This window comes from Apus apus, chromosome 21, assembly GCF_020740795.1.
Source record: "Apus apus isolate bApuApu2 chromosome 21, bApuApu2.pri.cur, whole genome shotgun sequence".
NCBI classification, from domain to species: domain Eukaryota; kingdom Metazoa; phylum Chordata; class Aves; order Apodiformes; family Apodidae; genus Apus; species Apus apus.
This window is the reverse complement of record NC_067302.1, coordinates 4,640,079-4,655,856: the sequence shown is the minus strand read 5'-3', so window position 1 is coordinate 4,655,856 and position 15,778 is coordinate 4,640,079. Positions and strand designations below refer to the sequence as shown.

General features: G+C 49.1%; 1 protein-coding gene across 1 annotated transcript in view; it reads left to right on the top strand.

The window, feature by feature from the left end:
• GRHL3 (grainyhead like transcription factor 3) overlaps positions 1-15,778 on the top strand; it is a 28,992-nt gene that overhangs the window by 2,770 nt on the left and 10,444 nt on the right. The window contains exons 3-9 of the mRNA XM_051638239.1: positions 8,100-8,286; positions 8,993-9,054; positions 10,526-10,862; positions 11,147-11,226; positions 13,308-13,461; positions 14,219-14,330; positions 15,021-15,115. Coding sequence (XP_051494199.1) covers positions 8,100-8,286; positions 8,993-9,054; positions 10,526-10,862; positions 11,147-11,226; positions 13,308-13,461; positions 14,219-14,330; positions 15,021-15,115 — 1,027 coding nt within the window. The remainder of the gene's footprint in view (positions 1-8,099; positions 8,287-8,992; positions 9,055-10,525; positions 10,863-11,146; positions 11,227-13,307; positions 13,462-14,218; positions 14,331-15,020; positions 15,116-15,778) is intronic.

The window sequence follows — 15,778 nt, the reverse complement described above, 5'->3', positions numbered from 1 at the left end:
GCCAACATCTGAGCGCTGCAGTAGCTGTTAACCTCTGCTTAATCACTCAGGCCGAAGTCATCCAGGGTGGAGCTTTGTAGCCATCAGGGGAAGGAAAGGGCTCCCTGAGCTGTGCTCAGAGAATCTGATAAGGGCAGCACGGTGTGTCTGTGTCTCTCACAGCCGTTGTTCTTTCTACAACCCCCACAACAAGCTGGGCACAGGGAGGATGGATCTGAGCTGGGAACGTGTGCCCTGATGTAGCTGATTTCCATGGATTTCCCAAAATGACAGGGAGAATAATCTCATCACTCCCTTTGCCACTCTAATTTCACAGAAAAGACTGGGAAGAGACTAGAGTGGCATGAGAGAATTAGATGTTTTGCCTATTATAAAATATTCTAACTGATCATTTCCATAGTCTTCTAAACTGAACTTCTGTCTAACACTGCAATGCGTGGGCTTGAAAGAGTTAACCAGGAGTTACTCCCAGTTGTGGTTTTGTGGTCGAAACCATGATCGCCAGAAGCAAATTTTTGTCATGCATAAGGTGTGTTATTAAAACTTGAGTTATGCTCCTGGTGAATGAAAAGTTAAAGCCCTTTTATAAAATCCTGGCAGCAAAGCACACAAGGGATAACCAGGCTGAAGCAAGGTACACTTTCCAGGGAGACCTGGGTGTTTTATTTTTTTTTTTTTTAAAGTTATGTAAAGAGAGAGATTTGTAAATTAAAGAAAACAACAATCAATGCAATTGACAACAAAGGAGTAAAAGCCTCTGAATAAACTCTAGACTCAAAGCAGAGATAAATCAACATTTACAAAGGATCTCTGCTTTGATGCTGTGGGTCACATTTTCAGCTGACTGGGACATGGGGAGAGCTCAGATACATTTGTAGAATAAAGACAGTGGCACCGATGAGGACCTACCCCTGCTTTGTTCGGTTTGGTGTTTGAATTGTTGATCATTGTAACGTTTTCATCCAAAAATGCACTTGCACTTACACTGCACCTGCAAGCTCAGCTGACTGGCAGGGAGAGGGCTCTGAGTGGACCATGTGCTGGGTGTGATGAAGGCAGCAGCTGAAAAATAACCTTAATCAGTGGAACTGATTGTACAGATTATATTCTGGCTGAGGCTCCATTGCTAATACCCAACTCCAAGGCTTGGAAGATAAAACATGATGCCTCACTTGTGATTCCTGTAGGTGTGTGATGTTCTGGCTGGTGGCTGTGGTGGTATGGGGGAAGGTAGCTCTGATTCAGAAACAGTCCTTGTCCCCAAAGTGTTCACAACCACAAGTGTTCAGAGGAAAAAAGCAGGTGTCATTTACCAGGGTGCTGGCTTCCTGCGTGCCAGCCACTTGCTCTGTCCAGTTTTTGTTTCTTTTCATCATTCTGGTGCTTGCCCTCCAGAAATGTGTTGTTCATGAGAGTTATACCTACAATAGGATGAATCTGATTTTTCTGGCAAAAAAAAAAATATTGTTTGAAACACTTTATGGTATTTATTTTTTTTATTAACCAACAGAGCAAAAGGCTTGTCTGACCTTGGGGGACACGTGTTCACAGGATGTGCTGAACCAGAACAGAGTGTCTGTACAGAGCACACCAGCCAAACAACATGTAGGAGATCTGGGCAGCTGAGAGCTGGCCAGCCTGACAAGTCCCTCCAGAGTGGAAAGAAAGAGGACAACAGAAGTGGAGAGGCAAGCCTAGCTGTGCCTCACCAGCTCTGTAGACAGATGAGCTGAAGAAGGCACAGGCACTGCCAGGCAGGGGGCAGGGAGCTCCAGCACCGCGTGAGGCTCGTGTCAAGTGTCCTGCCCTGACACAAGCTTCCTGTGTCCTCTTGGGCAACTCCCGGGAGGATTCACCTCCCCCACCTCCAGCCAGCTTAAACCCAGGTGCCAGCTTTGTTAGCTGGCTGAGTTTGTAGGCAATAGGAAGATAACAGCATATCCCAGCCTAAAATGATGGGAGGACCCAACTGCCCTGTTGGCTCTTGGGGCATTAACCCCGTGAGGTTAATATTGATTTCTGCTCCTTCGACTTTCTTGAGTGCTGAGGTTCACACAGAAATGTGAACCATCATTTAGTTGTTACTGCAGGATCCTCTGATAGGATGTGATGTGAGAATAGAAACCTGAGTAAAATTGGGCTCTCTTCTCAGTCAGGGCCTCTGGGCCTGTACAATTAACCCATAATAATTGATTACTAGATTAAAACCAGATTACTTGGAGAGCAGTAAAAAGAAATAAACTTTGTCACAAAAGATTGCATATCCCTTTATTGCTGCCTTGGTGGGTGTTTTTAAATCCAGATCTTGCAAAACTGATTTATTTCTTTATTTTTAACTTAAAAGCCACAGCTCTCAGAGTCAGTGAATGTATGGGAATTGAAAAATCAAATAGCAAGTATCTTGGGGTTTGGATGTTGAAGGCAGGGGGAAATCCATGAGCACTGAAAACAAAAAAGGAGATAACTGAAAGCACCTAAACTCTTGGAGTTATGAAGCTCTTCTCATCTTATGTAATTTTTCTGGTGGTGTTTGAAGGACTGGGAGCTCCAGTGCAGTGGGTGATGTGCTGGTGGAGATGAAGGTTTGTGTTCATGAATGTGTTTATAAGGTGCCCTTATCTGTCTGTGATGAAAACGAGAGAGTGAAGGTTAGAGCAATTATGTCAGAAGTGCCAGGTGGTAGCAGATGCTCAGGCAGAGACATCACTCTGGGTTTTCTGTCCTCTCTTTGGAGCCAGATCACCCTGAAACTCAGGACACCTGAAAACTGAAGCATCCAACATCATAAACAGCTTCAGGAAAAAATCAGCCATAATTCCTGAACTGCAAATGAATTCTGTGCTGTCATTTGTTTTGTTAGGCAGGGAAGGCACTAGAGCAGGGATGATTTGTGAAATGTGATTGTGTGGGTGAATACCTCAAGGGTGATGTTATCAGGTAAAACACAATACCTGCTGGTGTCCCCCAAACATCACCCAGCACTGAATCTCATGGAGCCCTTCAGGCTAGAAAGGCAGGAACCAGCCCAGTGCTGCTGAGGTTCAGGTCTGGTTCTGTTACCTCATCTTCACTGACCAGCCTTGGCTAAGTCATTTTAATGTCCATCCCCATGCCTCAGTTTCTCCTCCTGGAATAATAAATGGCTTCAAAATCAGAGATTTAGGCTGGTGTAGAAATGGAGGAATACTGAGCTTGGGTCTGGGTCCTGAAGAGCTGTAACCCAAGAGGGCCAAGGGGCAGGTGAGGTTTTTCTGGCTCCACAGCACTTTGGATTCAGCCTGCAAACTGTTCCAACTGGTTTCAGCTCTGCAGGAGAGTTGGGGTGGGGGATTCAGTCAAAGAGCTTGGCAGGGTTCTGTCTCTCTGAGTGTCAGCATGAGGCACATGGCCCTGCTCCCCAGCCTCCTCCCATCCCACCTGGCTGACCATCATCCTGCCTGGTGCTTAGCACCACTGCCTTGCACCAATGCTGAGGACTCTCAGCACCCTTCAGGGAAACAGGAGCCATTCCTCAAAGACACTCATAATGGTCCCTTTTCTTTCCATCCCAGCCACTGCACATTTCTGGTCCACACTTGTGAAGTGCAGCTATCTGCCCTGTGCTGTCTGTGTAGGGTCCCTGGTTGGGTGAGCCTGTCTCATCCATGTGCCACACACCATGTCCTTCCAGGAAAAAGAGAGGCTCCTCCTTGTGGGTGAAACGGAGCTGAGGGATGGCTAGGAAACATCTAGCTGTGGTGTTAACATCCTCCACTGCCATGAGGCTGGTGGTGCTGCTGGAATGTCCCTGAAAAAATCCAGCAACAGAGGCCACATTGTTATCCAGCTGCCAGAGAAAATATTTAGGTCCTGTAGGCAGTGCAGGTCCATGGGATTAGTGGTCTCCTAGGCCTTGGATGCCTATGGATCAGCACTGTATTGTACTTGGCATCTAGGCAATGTTTTTCATCATTAGTCCCTGTGTTTGTTATCTTTCATTTTGTGGGGTTTTTTTCCTGGTTCTGTCTCTGCCTGGATTTTTGCCTGACACTGTGAATGGGCCTGTGCCAGTGCACTTACTGGTGGCTGCACTGTCACGTTGTCTTCAGGTGTGCTTATTTCTTGAACTTGCACAGAATTTTTCTGAGAAGTTTAGATTTGGTAACAAGGCCACTTTGTGGGATGCTGTTCTTCCTTGGCAATGGGCCTGGTTTACAGGCTAAAATCTCTAGCCCAGAAAGCAGTGATGGTAAAGGCTGCTCTTCATCAGCCCTGCTGATGTTGATCCCTCCCCATATCCTTGGGAAGAGGCTCTTGGGGAACATCAGGGCTATTTCAGCAGGGAGGTGAGTCCAATGGGCAAAGGCAGAGCTAATGAAAGCCCCTGTGTGAGCTGCCTGGGGTGTCACTGAAGTCCTGAGGGCTGGAACCTTTATTCTGCAGCTTTGAGTTCCTGCTGCTGGTTGCCATGGGTGCTCTGCTCCTTTGACAATGTGATGCTTCTCTGGAGCCATCAGTGTCTGGCATGGCTAATATTTAGGTTGGAGGCCTAATCAATTACAGGGGAGAGAACAAAGACAAGAAACACAAAGCTTAAAGGCCAGCAAAACCACCCACTGAAACCCAACAAAAGGCAAAAGTGTTTCTTTCCTGCTTGGCTGAGTTCCCCACCTAGACCCTTTGGGCATATTCTCCTGTTTCAGTGTAGCCCCAAGTGTTTATTCATAACCAGGAGGCCACTGTTACAGGCTTGGCAGGGGAACCAGAGTTGGGGTGGGATGGAGCAGGGAGAAGGGGCTGGTATCACCTTATGTCAAATTCTGAACTGTTTGGAAACAAATATTCTGCTCCCTTCCCAAAACCCTGCCCATGACCCCGAGGCTCCAGCAGGCTGGGGCTGTGCACACAAGAAGGGAGCTGCTGGTCCCATGGGTTTGTGTTTCACCCACTGGTCCTTGCTTTGGCTGAGCCACCACACCAAGGAGACTGCCTGGAAAAGGAAAGTTTGTTTTGCTAAACAGAGCAGTTTGCAGTGGGCAAACATGGCCCAGCCACCTGGAAGGGGCATTGCAGGGAGTGATGAAAGTCAAGTTCACCTGTGTTTGGAGCTGCTGTGGATGCCTTCCTGCCTCTCTGCTTCGAGTTTGCTAACAGAGTTGGAGGTGGGGCTGCAGGAGCAGAGGGACACCACGGTGTGCTGTGGCTGCATGAACTGATGCACCTGGTGTGCAAAAGGTGCCTCTAAACTTGTCATAATTTCTGCTTATCTCCTCGCATCACCCTCTTTCTTCAGATGATGTTTAGCCCTGTTGATCTTTTGGAGCAGGGCCAGAGCAGAGCAGACCTCTCTGGAAAAGTATGATGGGGTGAAGTCTGCATTACATCTCAGCTGCAGAGCTGTCCTGGCTGCAGAGCTTCATCTGAGGTGATTCATCTGGCTCCACTCAAAACATTTCAGTGGCTATTAGGGATCATGTAAAGTCTGCCAAAGAAAGAAGATGGAATAAATGTGCCATCCCCGTTGTGTCACCTTTGTCCAAGTCCTGGAGTGAATCCACCCAAGCTGGGTGAATTGATGGAACCTCCCTGGAGTGAAGACAAACTTGTATTCTTCTTAAACTGGACAGAGTGGCTGAGATCTCAGCTTCCCTCTGCCTACAGGTTGCAGAGTAGGTGGTAATGTCAGAACATCAGCTGCTGCTGCCTGCAGTGGTTGTGCCATGGCCAGGTGACCAGGCAGGGAGGCAGAACAGGGTCTTACAACAAGAAATGCTTCAGCTGAGGGAGCAGAAAGCTCTGAAGCATTTTTCCTTGTAATATCTGGGCTTTTTTTAAGCCCCTGAACACTTTGTTGCTACATCTTCCCGTGGTATGTTTATCTATGTTGATTACAAGTGATAGGAGCTGAGTCTCACCCTGAGAGCAAGCTCTGTTGCTGCCTATTCTTCCTTGAGAAGATCGGATTGAGAAGGGGTGAGGATTCCTGTCCAGACAGGACTGAACAGCCCATCGCCAAGTCGAGAGCAGTGAAACCTGAGTCATGCCGATCGCTGCCCCGGGGACGGCAGCGGCACCGCCGGGGAGGGGGGAGGGCTGCGTGAGAAACGCTAAAGACAACGAAACTCCCCAAACACCTGGTGAGGTTTCACGCGCGGGCTGAAACCCGTGTTAGTGCCTCATCCCGACGTGCGAGGGAGAAGAGGAGCAGCTCAGCATCTCTGTTATGGCCTGGGATGGGAGCGGGTGGTGGCCGGAATGGGGACGTGGAAGCGGCTGCTCCCGGTACCAGCCTGAGCTCAGGCACCTGCTGCCACCAGAGAGCAGAAACCAGAGGGAATCGGGTGCCTCGGACCCTTAGCAGAGCTGGTACCAGCTCCTCTGCTGTGCTGCTCAGATGTGGAGGGACTCTGGGTGGAAACAACATCCTCTTCTTTCATAAAAAGATGACAAGGAGAGCAGAGGCTGCCCTTGATGGGTGCTGCTCTGGGAGAGGCTCTGACCTGTTATAGGGCTGCCTCTCTGCTCAGCCAAAGAGAGCTCTTGAGTTCCATCCTGGAGCATCACCAGAACTATCTGTGCACAGCTGAGGTGTGTATTCCCTGCTGGAGACAGGGCAGTGGGAGAGATCAGTGTGTGTGCAGGAATGGAGCCATCTCAGCTGAGCTGCCAGGGAGGATGGACCAGCATCTTTTACCCCATCCAAGGTTCACCTCCACACCCTTCCCTCTCCAGCCCAGGAGCATCTGCTGAGTGCCTGGTTTTCACCCTGTCAGCGTGGGCAGCTCCCACCAAACGGGCAGGCAGGATCTGTCATGGTCAGCAATAACTGGGAGTGTCAGAGATGCGAGGTTCCTTTCGAGAGGAATCATTGTTCTCTGAATGATTCACTTCAAAGTTTAGCCCAGGACTTCTTCCAAACATACAGAGACAACATATTCCTTATAAAAATGCCATTAAAATGACACCTAAATTCCTGTAGCTTTTCTTTGCCTTTCCATAAAAAACCCAGCAATTTAAAAAGTTCTTCTCTTGGCAACTTTGGAGAGTTAAGGAAATCTTTCTTCTTACATATATATATTTAAATTTAAACTTCTTCCACTAATAAAAACCAGCCTGCCCTTCCAGCAAGTTTCCATTTTCATGAAAAAGTAATTTTTGCTCACAAGGCTTGTTTTTTATGATGAATAGTATGAGCTGTTGTGGTGGCACCAGGTACATGTGGCTGAAGGACCTGACAGGAGTAGGGCCATGGATCCATCCTCTCCTCTGAGCAGGGTGAACCTGCAGCATGGAGCACCCAGGGAATGCAGGGAGGGACTTCTGTGCTGGCTGCTAGCAGGATTTGCTGGAGGAAAAGGAAAGATGACCAATGTTTGGGTAATTAAGTGTCTGACAGTTTATTCAAATAAGATGGAGAGACCTGGAGAAAGTGCCAGAAGAGAGGACAGGCAGGGCATTATTTTGGTATGTTGCTTCTCAGCTCACGTAGTCCCATGAGCCTCACCTTTGTCAGGAATTCTTTAGTGGAAGGGAGGGTGTTGTGATCTGCTTGTCTGCTTCCCTCTGAGTAAAATCATGTGCAAAGGATGGGGAAAAAAAACAAACCCTAAGTTAGATTAGAACTAGATTTTTAGAAGATGAACTATAGCAATGAAAAATGGTGGGGTTGGGTTTCATCTGGGTAGATCAAGGTCTCTGAACACTGAGTGATCACTTTTGTTTGAGGCCTGGACTGTCCTTTAGGTCCAGATTCTTGGAAAAATGTTGCGAAGTTACGTTTCAGTCAAGTTACTGACCAGTGTCCCCACTTGATGGTGTGTGGTGGTGGTGATGATGATCTGGCTGGGGAAGGAGTGGCTGCAGACATGGTGGGGCAGGAGGGGGGAAGCAGAGAGGCAGACGTACCACAGCCCCACGAGGGAGACTCTGGCCTAATTTTGTACATAGCTACAGGCAGAAGAATTGGGAATCCCAAAGGCTCTGGGAGTTACGGACCAGAAAGGCATCCCTTCTCCATTCCAGGAGTGCCTTTGGGAAGGCCTTCATGTGTTCAGCTGGGGAGCCTGGAAATTGCTGTGGAAAATGAGCATCCTTTAGTCTGTTTCTTCTGTCTGGCTCAGTTTTAGATCCGTGCGTCTGATGAAGAATGACACCATGAACTTCCAGAAATTCCCTTATACCAACGAAGATGAAGCCTGGAAAACCTACTTGGAGAACCCCTTGACTGCAGCCACCAAAGCGATGATGAGGGTGAACGGAGACGACGACAGCGTGGCTGCCCTGAGCCTCCTCTATGACTACTACATGGTGGGTCCCCCCTGGGGCTGGGGGACTGGGGGGAGCCTGTCCCAGAGGAGAAGCCTGAAGGTCAAATATGTGCTCAGCCCCCTGGGGAAGGGTCCCCACCCCCTGAGCTCTCCGTGTTGTTTATGCAATGAAGTTCCTAACACCTCCAGCTATAGGGTGCCAGTGTCATCCCCAGTGCACAGGAGGTGAACTGAGGCACAAGCCACCATGATACTGTAGAGGGAACCCAGAACAAGGGTGGGAAACTGAATCTGGGTGTCTTGAGTCTCAGCCTGGTGGGATTTTTACCTGTCAGCTTTCATATGAGAAACAGGAATGCTTTGAGAGACATGGAGCTGGAATAGGCAGGTGCCTTGCAGACCCCAGCACCTTTATTGTCCTGGTGTTTTGTAGGATGAGGCTTCAACAAATGTGGGTATGATTTAGCCCTAATTGAAACAAATAGGACTGATGTTCCCATTCACTTGGGTGCATTTGAAAGTCCTTCCCAGCACAAGGTGATGTGGCTTGCCTAAGGTTACCTTGGGAATCCATGGCAGAACCAGCCAGAGAGCCTGGGTCCCCTGTGTCCTCACCCAGTGTTTATTATTCACCCAGTGTTTTATCTCTCAGACTTCACTTGTGACACAGACAAGGCTGATTTTGCCTCTGCTTTCCATGAATAAAGTCTAATAATAAACAAACTCTTTGTTCTGCTTTGTTCTAGGTCCCAAAGGAGAAGAGGATTCTTCCATCTGGAATGATGGGACGCAATGAGCTAGGAAAGAGGTTAGCTCCATTTTTTGCTCTCTATAGCTGTCTCATTCTCCTGCAGCTGCTTGCATGCATGATGGGCCTCTGAGCTTGCATAAAATAGACATCAAAGCACAGTGTTATTACCAACAACAGTGGAGGTTATTAACCCTGAGACATACATTAAAATTCTTTAGGCCAGATCCCAAGCAGGTATAAATTGAGCTACACCCATTTACACAACTGAGGATCTGTCTAGGTGTGTTCAGAGGAGCTGCACTGATTTGCAGAAACTGAAAAATTTGTCTTTATTTCCTACTTTGTGATAATTGGAAAGGGGAAAAGGATTAAACGTTGGCAGCAAGGAGGGAGTGACCAAGTCCTCTTCCATTCACTGGGCTAGGGATTTCTGTTCCACTTGCTTCCAGCCTCCCAGGATTCTCTTCCAGTGACTCCTATTTGTCCTTTGAGGTTTTCAGATAATTAACTATTAAATTAATGGTTCATTTGCCACTATGAGTTCAGTTCCCCTTCCTGGATGCTGTGCACTCTGGCAGCCTTTTCTGGTTGTCTGTTTTTAAACTACTTGACAGAATGAGCCTCTTGCACAATGCTTCATCTCATCCTCAGAAGGAACCTGAGTGAAGATGTTGTCTCCTCTCTGAAAGGCCACTGTGTTCTGGACAGTGGTGTGGGTTTCTTCTGGGTTTTTTTCTTAATTATGGAAATTTCAGGACATATCTGAAAGTGAAGTTTTTGAAGCAGAGTGGGTGGGAGCTAGTCCTTCAACTTTACCTCCCTTGGGGGTAGCTCATGCTACCAAGAGGTGTGGGGGTTGCTGGTGGGGGGGCTGGTTTGTTTCCTGAGCATGGTGACAGGGGCAATGAGCCACCTTTTCCCACCTGTGGCTGCAGAGTCAGAGGGGTCACAGAGCCAGCCCTGCAGAAGGGACCAGCCCTTGGGATGCTGCATGAGGGGATGGTTTCCACGAGCCACAGGAATGTGTTTTTGTACATTTCCTTGTCACTGATGGCTCCTATACTTGGCCTTTCCTGCAAAAGGCCTAAAAAAAAGTCATTTTTAAAAACTCAGCTTTTCATGTCAATGAGCCTTGAAAAAGACCAGAGAGCAGTTGTCTGTCTTCTTGTCCCTGCTGCTCAGGGTGTTCAATAGCCTAAATAAAGAAATAATAGATGTAGGCCCTGGATCTGCAGCCCCAAACCACATCTGAACTGTGTTCCCTGCTTCTGTGTGATTGTCCCTTACCTGCTGAGCACCCCTGGCTCCTGCTGGTTGCACTGAGAGGTGTGGCTGGAGATCACCCACGGGCCTGTCACATCTCCCATATCAAGCAGGAGATGTATGCAGCTGACTCAAGGTCACCTGGCAGCCAGACTGTGCAGTTTGCTTCCCAGCAGCACACCTAAGCACTTGCTTCTTGCTGTGACAACTTGCTGGGGTTGTCCACCCTCTGCCCTGGCTTGAGACAGGACCCTTTCTCCACCAGGCACTGCCACGGAATGGAGTACGACCCAGAGATCGCATCCTTTGATGGCTCAGCCCATCTCATGAAGCTCTTGTCTGAAAATGTCTCCATGACCCAAGAATATTGTGAGCCACAGAAGAAGAACGGCTTAACTCTCGATGGCATCCCTACTCCTCACAAGCCAGCCATGCTTCCCCCAGGCACTAGCAAGCTGGATGCCACCCCAGACAACTACATGGTCCCTCCAGGGGATGTCTATGACAACAGCTCCTTGAACTCCCTCTTCGAGACCATCCCTGTGGCCCCACCACAGCAGAGGTGGCAGCCAGACAGCACCTTCAAAGAGGATCCCCAGGAGGTCAGAGCTGGTCATGGGTTGCATATTGGCAGTGCAGGACCCCTGGCTCTAGGCTGGGCTTTGCTCGTGCTGGAGTCAGGGGGAGCTTTGCTGGTGCATTTGAAGCTTGATGCCATTTCCATTGAATTGTTGGGGGGTTTGCATTGATTTTGGAAGTAGGATAAGGCTTGGAGATGAGGGTCCATGATTGATCTCTGGCCTCTGTTGTAATGTCTGGGAGAAGGTGGATGGACAAAGCAATGAAAGATTCCACTTCTGACTGGTTTGTTTCCACTTGTCTACAGTCTCTGCTCTTCAGTGACATCCTCAAACCCCAGCCAGAGCCACCCTGCCCTGAGAGTTACGCTGCCGATGGAGTCAAGAGGTAACTGCCAGTCTGTGGGCTCTGGGTTCCAGTGCACTTGGCTGTGTCCCCTTCCTGGGAACAGACTGGAGCCCTTTCCTCACCCAGTGCCAGCCTTGGCAATGACTGCTGCAAACCTACAGATCTCATGCTTTGCAGAGACAAGTCCTGTTCCCCTGGTGTCTTAGGAGCACGTTGCTGTTCCGTGACTCCTTAGACACAAAGCAGTGATGAACTGCAGTGTTTGTAGGATGGAGCAGGTGTGTCAGGGTTGAAATGTTTTGCTGAAAAGGAGTCAAACCCAGTTTTAAATTCAAGTTACTAGGTGGAGTAGTGACAGTTCATGTTTTTGGCTTGAGAGGTGTGTGGTTCAGACTCTGCTCTCTTGGTCACACCTCATCAGCACCTTGAGCTGCAGGAGAGGAGATGCAGCCCTGAGATCTCCCATGGGAGGGTTTGCTGTGCAGTGCAGCCCCTGCCAGGGAGCACAACTTGCTTCCCGTGCTACTGAGAGATCCTGGTGGCTGCACCATCTTTCCACAAGCTACTTGAGATGGGGTAAATGACAGAGAAAATGAGGAGGACAGTTGGTGATGGTGATAATCAACCTCCTTCTAATGGTTTCGGTTCTCACTTTGGGTTTAGCACTGTTAGTCAACCTTGACTTTAGAGGGTGCCACTGCCTCTCATTTCTAAAACACGAGAAAGATTTCTTCCTCCTTCCCACCCCTCTCAGGCAGAGCTTTTCCTGCTCTAGACACTGCATCAAACCTCCCAGTAGGCAACATTATTCCACCTCCCACTTTTTATTTGCCTCCTGAGTCACTGGACTCTGTGACTCAGCTGTCAGACGTGGGGATTTTCACACAGCAGCTCCCTGGGTGAGCAGAGGCTGTTTGCTGCTTCTTTGTGCACTACAGATCTCTGGCTCTCCTGGCTCTAGATAAGAGGAGCTGCCAAGCCTATCTGCAGAGATGGCATCACAGGGGAGGTGGAGGAGGAAGAAGAGATGGGTTGGTGACTAAACAGGGATGCAACGATCTTCAGGGCACTCCAAGGGTCTGTGGAGGCTTGTGTGCAGGTGGTGGCTTGCACAGAGTCCTCACAGGAGAAAACAGCTTGAGCTGTAGCCTCATTGTTTGAATGCTTCTAGGTGCTGGTGACTTCCCAAGAGCAGGACCTCGTGAAAATCAGTCTTTTATTTTAAATTTGCTTGTCAACAGTGGCACCTTTCTCTGGGTAACACTACAGACCTTTTCTGTAAAGGCTAAAGTTGCTGCCCACCAGACTGAGAGTTCAACAAGCTGGGCTTCTATGTCCATTTTTAAGCCCCTGGCTCAAGAGGCAGATGTCAGTGTCCTGCAGGGCCTCCTCTTTATACAGGACCTATTAGGACACAGCTTTCCTGAGTCAGCCATTTCTGGGTGTGAATTTGGAGACAGGAATCTGAGTTTAGGTTGGTTTAGAAGTCTCATCAGAGGTACCTATTTTTGTTTGGTTTAGGCTTTTAATTGTGCAATGGTTCTGTAGCCATCCCCAGAAAATCCCTGGTTTGCAATAATGTACAGAGGGTTTTAAACCAAAAGCAAAGGCTAAAATGAGGCACTTTTGATAAGGGCTTGTGGTGAAAGGACAAGGGGGGATGGATTAAAACTGGAAGAGGAAAGATGGAAGTTGGACATGAGGAGGAAATTCTTGGGTGTGAGGGTGGTGAGAGCCTGGCCCAGGTTGCCCAGGGAAGCTGTGGCTGCCCCATCCCTGGCAGTGTTGAAGGGCAGGTTGGATGGGGCTTGGAGCAAGCTGGGCTGGTGGGAGGTGTCCCTGCCCGTGCAGGGGGTTGGGACTGGATGATCTTGAAGGTCCCTTCCAACCCAAACCAGTCTGTGATTCTATGATATCTGAGAACTGCTGCTCCCCAGGGTGTTGGGAGGATCAGTGTGTGCTGATCACAAGTGTCAGGCAGTGGGAGAAGGGGAAGGGGGCAGAGCCTCCTGTGTGTGCAGTGTCTGTAACCTGTGAGGATGGAGACCTGCATGTCTCCTTGTTTCTGCAGTGAAACAGCAGCGTGTGCTTATTCATCATTCTCTCTTTGTTCCTACAAGTAACTTTGAGTACACTCTGGGGTCACCCAAAGCCATTCACATCAAGTCTGGGGACTCTCCCATGGCCTACCTCAACAAAGGACAGTTCTACCCCATCACGCTGCGGACAGCTGGAGACAGCAAATGTTTACACTTGTCCTCAAATAAAGTGAAGGTAAGAGACAAGCTGACAATTTTTGCTGACACATGCTGTGATCAGACATCCAGCAATTTGACTGGCCTGGGAACAGAGCTAAGCATGACGAGCAGTGACTTTGTGGCTCATGTTGGCTTACAGTGATGAATGGGATGGATTCACTCTTAGCAAGCTAATCCTCTCTGCACAGCAACTGCCCTCATGGTACCTGCCACTTGGGACCTTTCACAGCAAGGTCAGGGATGCACAAAAAGCCTCCCTAGCTGATGGCTGCCTGGGGGCCCTGCTGGGAAGGCTTCTGAGTTGGAGAGAGCTTTCCTATCTTGCTCCTGGGATGTGTGGGCAGGTCTCAGAGCCACCCCTGAGACTAAGCTGAGCCCAGCCCAGCTTGTCCTGAGCAGTATTTAGGGGCTAGACTTGGGACATCTCAGCACTTACAGGATTCCTGAAACAGAGGATGTCTAGAAAAAGGCTATTTTGGCTGCCCCAGCCCAGTACTTGCTGCAGTACTGCTAACATCCCCCCAGTGCAGGATCCTGGTACTCCTTGGAGCCAGCAGGAGCTCCAGGGCAGGACCATTAGGGGCGTACAGGGCATCTCCACTTTGCCCCGTGCTCTGTGTCTGCCTCCATGTGTTCCAGTCCCTTTCCCTGCCTGCCTCAGTTTCCCCAGCTATAAAACATGAACAATAACATGGATGCAGAGGATGGAAAAGGGCAATGAGGGCAGCGGGCAGCAGTGTGTACTGACAGGGGGTGTCCTGGCTGTGTTGCAGAGTGTTGTGATGATTGTTTTTGACAACGAGAAGGTCCCGACGGAGCAGCTCAAGTTCTGGAAGCACTGGCATTCCCGCCAGCCCACGGCCAAGCAGAGGGTCATTGACGTTGGTATGAGAGGGGCTGTCCCACTGCTATGGGGGGGCTGAGAACTTCTAGCACCATTTTACTGCATTTCCAGTACCCAGTAACAGAGATAAAGCTCCAGAATTGACCTGGGGGAAAGCAGAGAGGAGCAGGCTGAGCTGCTGGCTTCAGATTCTTTCTGGCTGAGAAGCTCTTGGGGGTTTAAGATGGTGTTTGTCAAGTGTAGGAGCCCAAGATACATCTAAGAGGAGCCTCAGTCAGAGGGACAGAAACTGCTCAATTACTTTGGCTCCTGCAGCTGATCCATGGCCTCTTGGGCTCTAGCAGTCTGAGCTGGAAAAGGCTTTGGCTCTGTTTGTCCTTCTCCACTGCCACCACAGTGTGCTATGCTGTCCTAGGCAGAGGTTGTGTCCATTCAGCTGAGCACCTTGCTGAGCACCCTGTGGCTCAGAGCCATGCAGTTGTTTTGAGTTTAGAAGCAACCTGCATTGACTCTGCATAACATCACTACTCAAGCAGGAGCCACCAACCTCCTTCGGGTCATTTTTGGCCTATCCCCCACACTAAGGTTTATCCTGTGGTATCAAGAATGGCTTCTCTTATATTACCAGGCTTCTTGTAGTTTTAGGCAGGTTTTTGGAAGAGTGGAAAACCCAGGAAATAGGACCATTTTTTACCAGCCAGAGGATAAGCTGCTCCTCCCTTGCATTTCAGCTGACTGCAAAGAAAACTTCAACACGGTGCAGAACATCGAGGAGCTGGCCTACAATGCACTGTCCTTCATGTGGAACATCCACGAGGAAGCCAAGGTACAACCTGCTCCTGAAGGGATATGGGAAGCCTTGGTCCACAGCAAAACTGTAGCCCCCTTTCTGAGGGCCCAGGCTCCCCCCTCCCCACTTCTCAGCTGAAAGACAGGGAGAGGTTTAAATCCAAACAATCCATTCCAGTGGCCCCAGGTAGTGTTTGTCTGCCAGGCCGGTGGGGAAGGGCACCCGTGCCTCTCTGTGTGCTTAAGTGGTGCCATTAGCCAATAAACACTCTGGGCACACCTGAGACTGGCTCAGAGATGTTGTTTTAGTGCTGATGGATAACTCTGAAGAAAGCCTTTCTGCAGCAGGCAGCTCGATTTGGGCTCTGCTCACATGTAGGTGAAGCCTATTTAAATAAACCACAGCTTAGGGAACAAAGACCCTCCTTTCAGGGCAGCATTTTGATGCAGAAATGACTGACCACCCTTCTGTGGCTTGTGTGATGTGGAGGAGAGCCAGACAGGTCACAAGATCCCTTTTGACCTCAAAATCCATAAAGCTTATATCAACATCTTCCCAGCTCTGCTCTCTCTCCTGCATCTCTTCAGAGTCTCTCATTAACACTTTGTATCTAGTGCAGATTGAAAGGAGCATATAAAAAAAAAAGATAAAGTAACTAAGATAAATACCCCACCTCTCTGGAGCTGGTAGCTTGGGAAA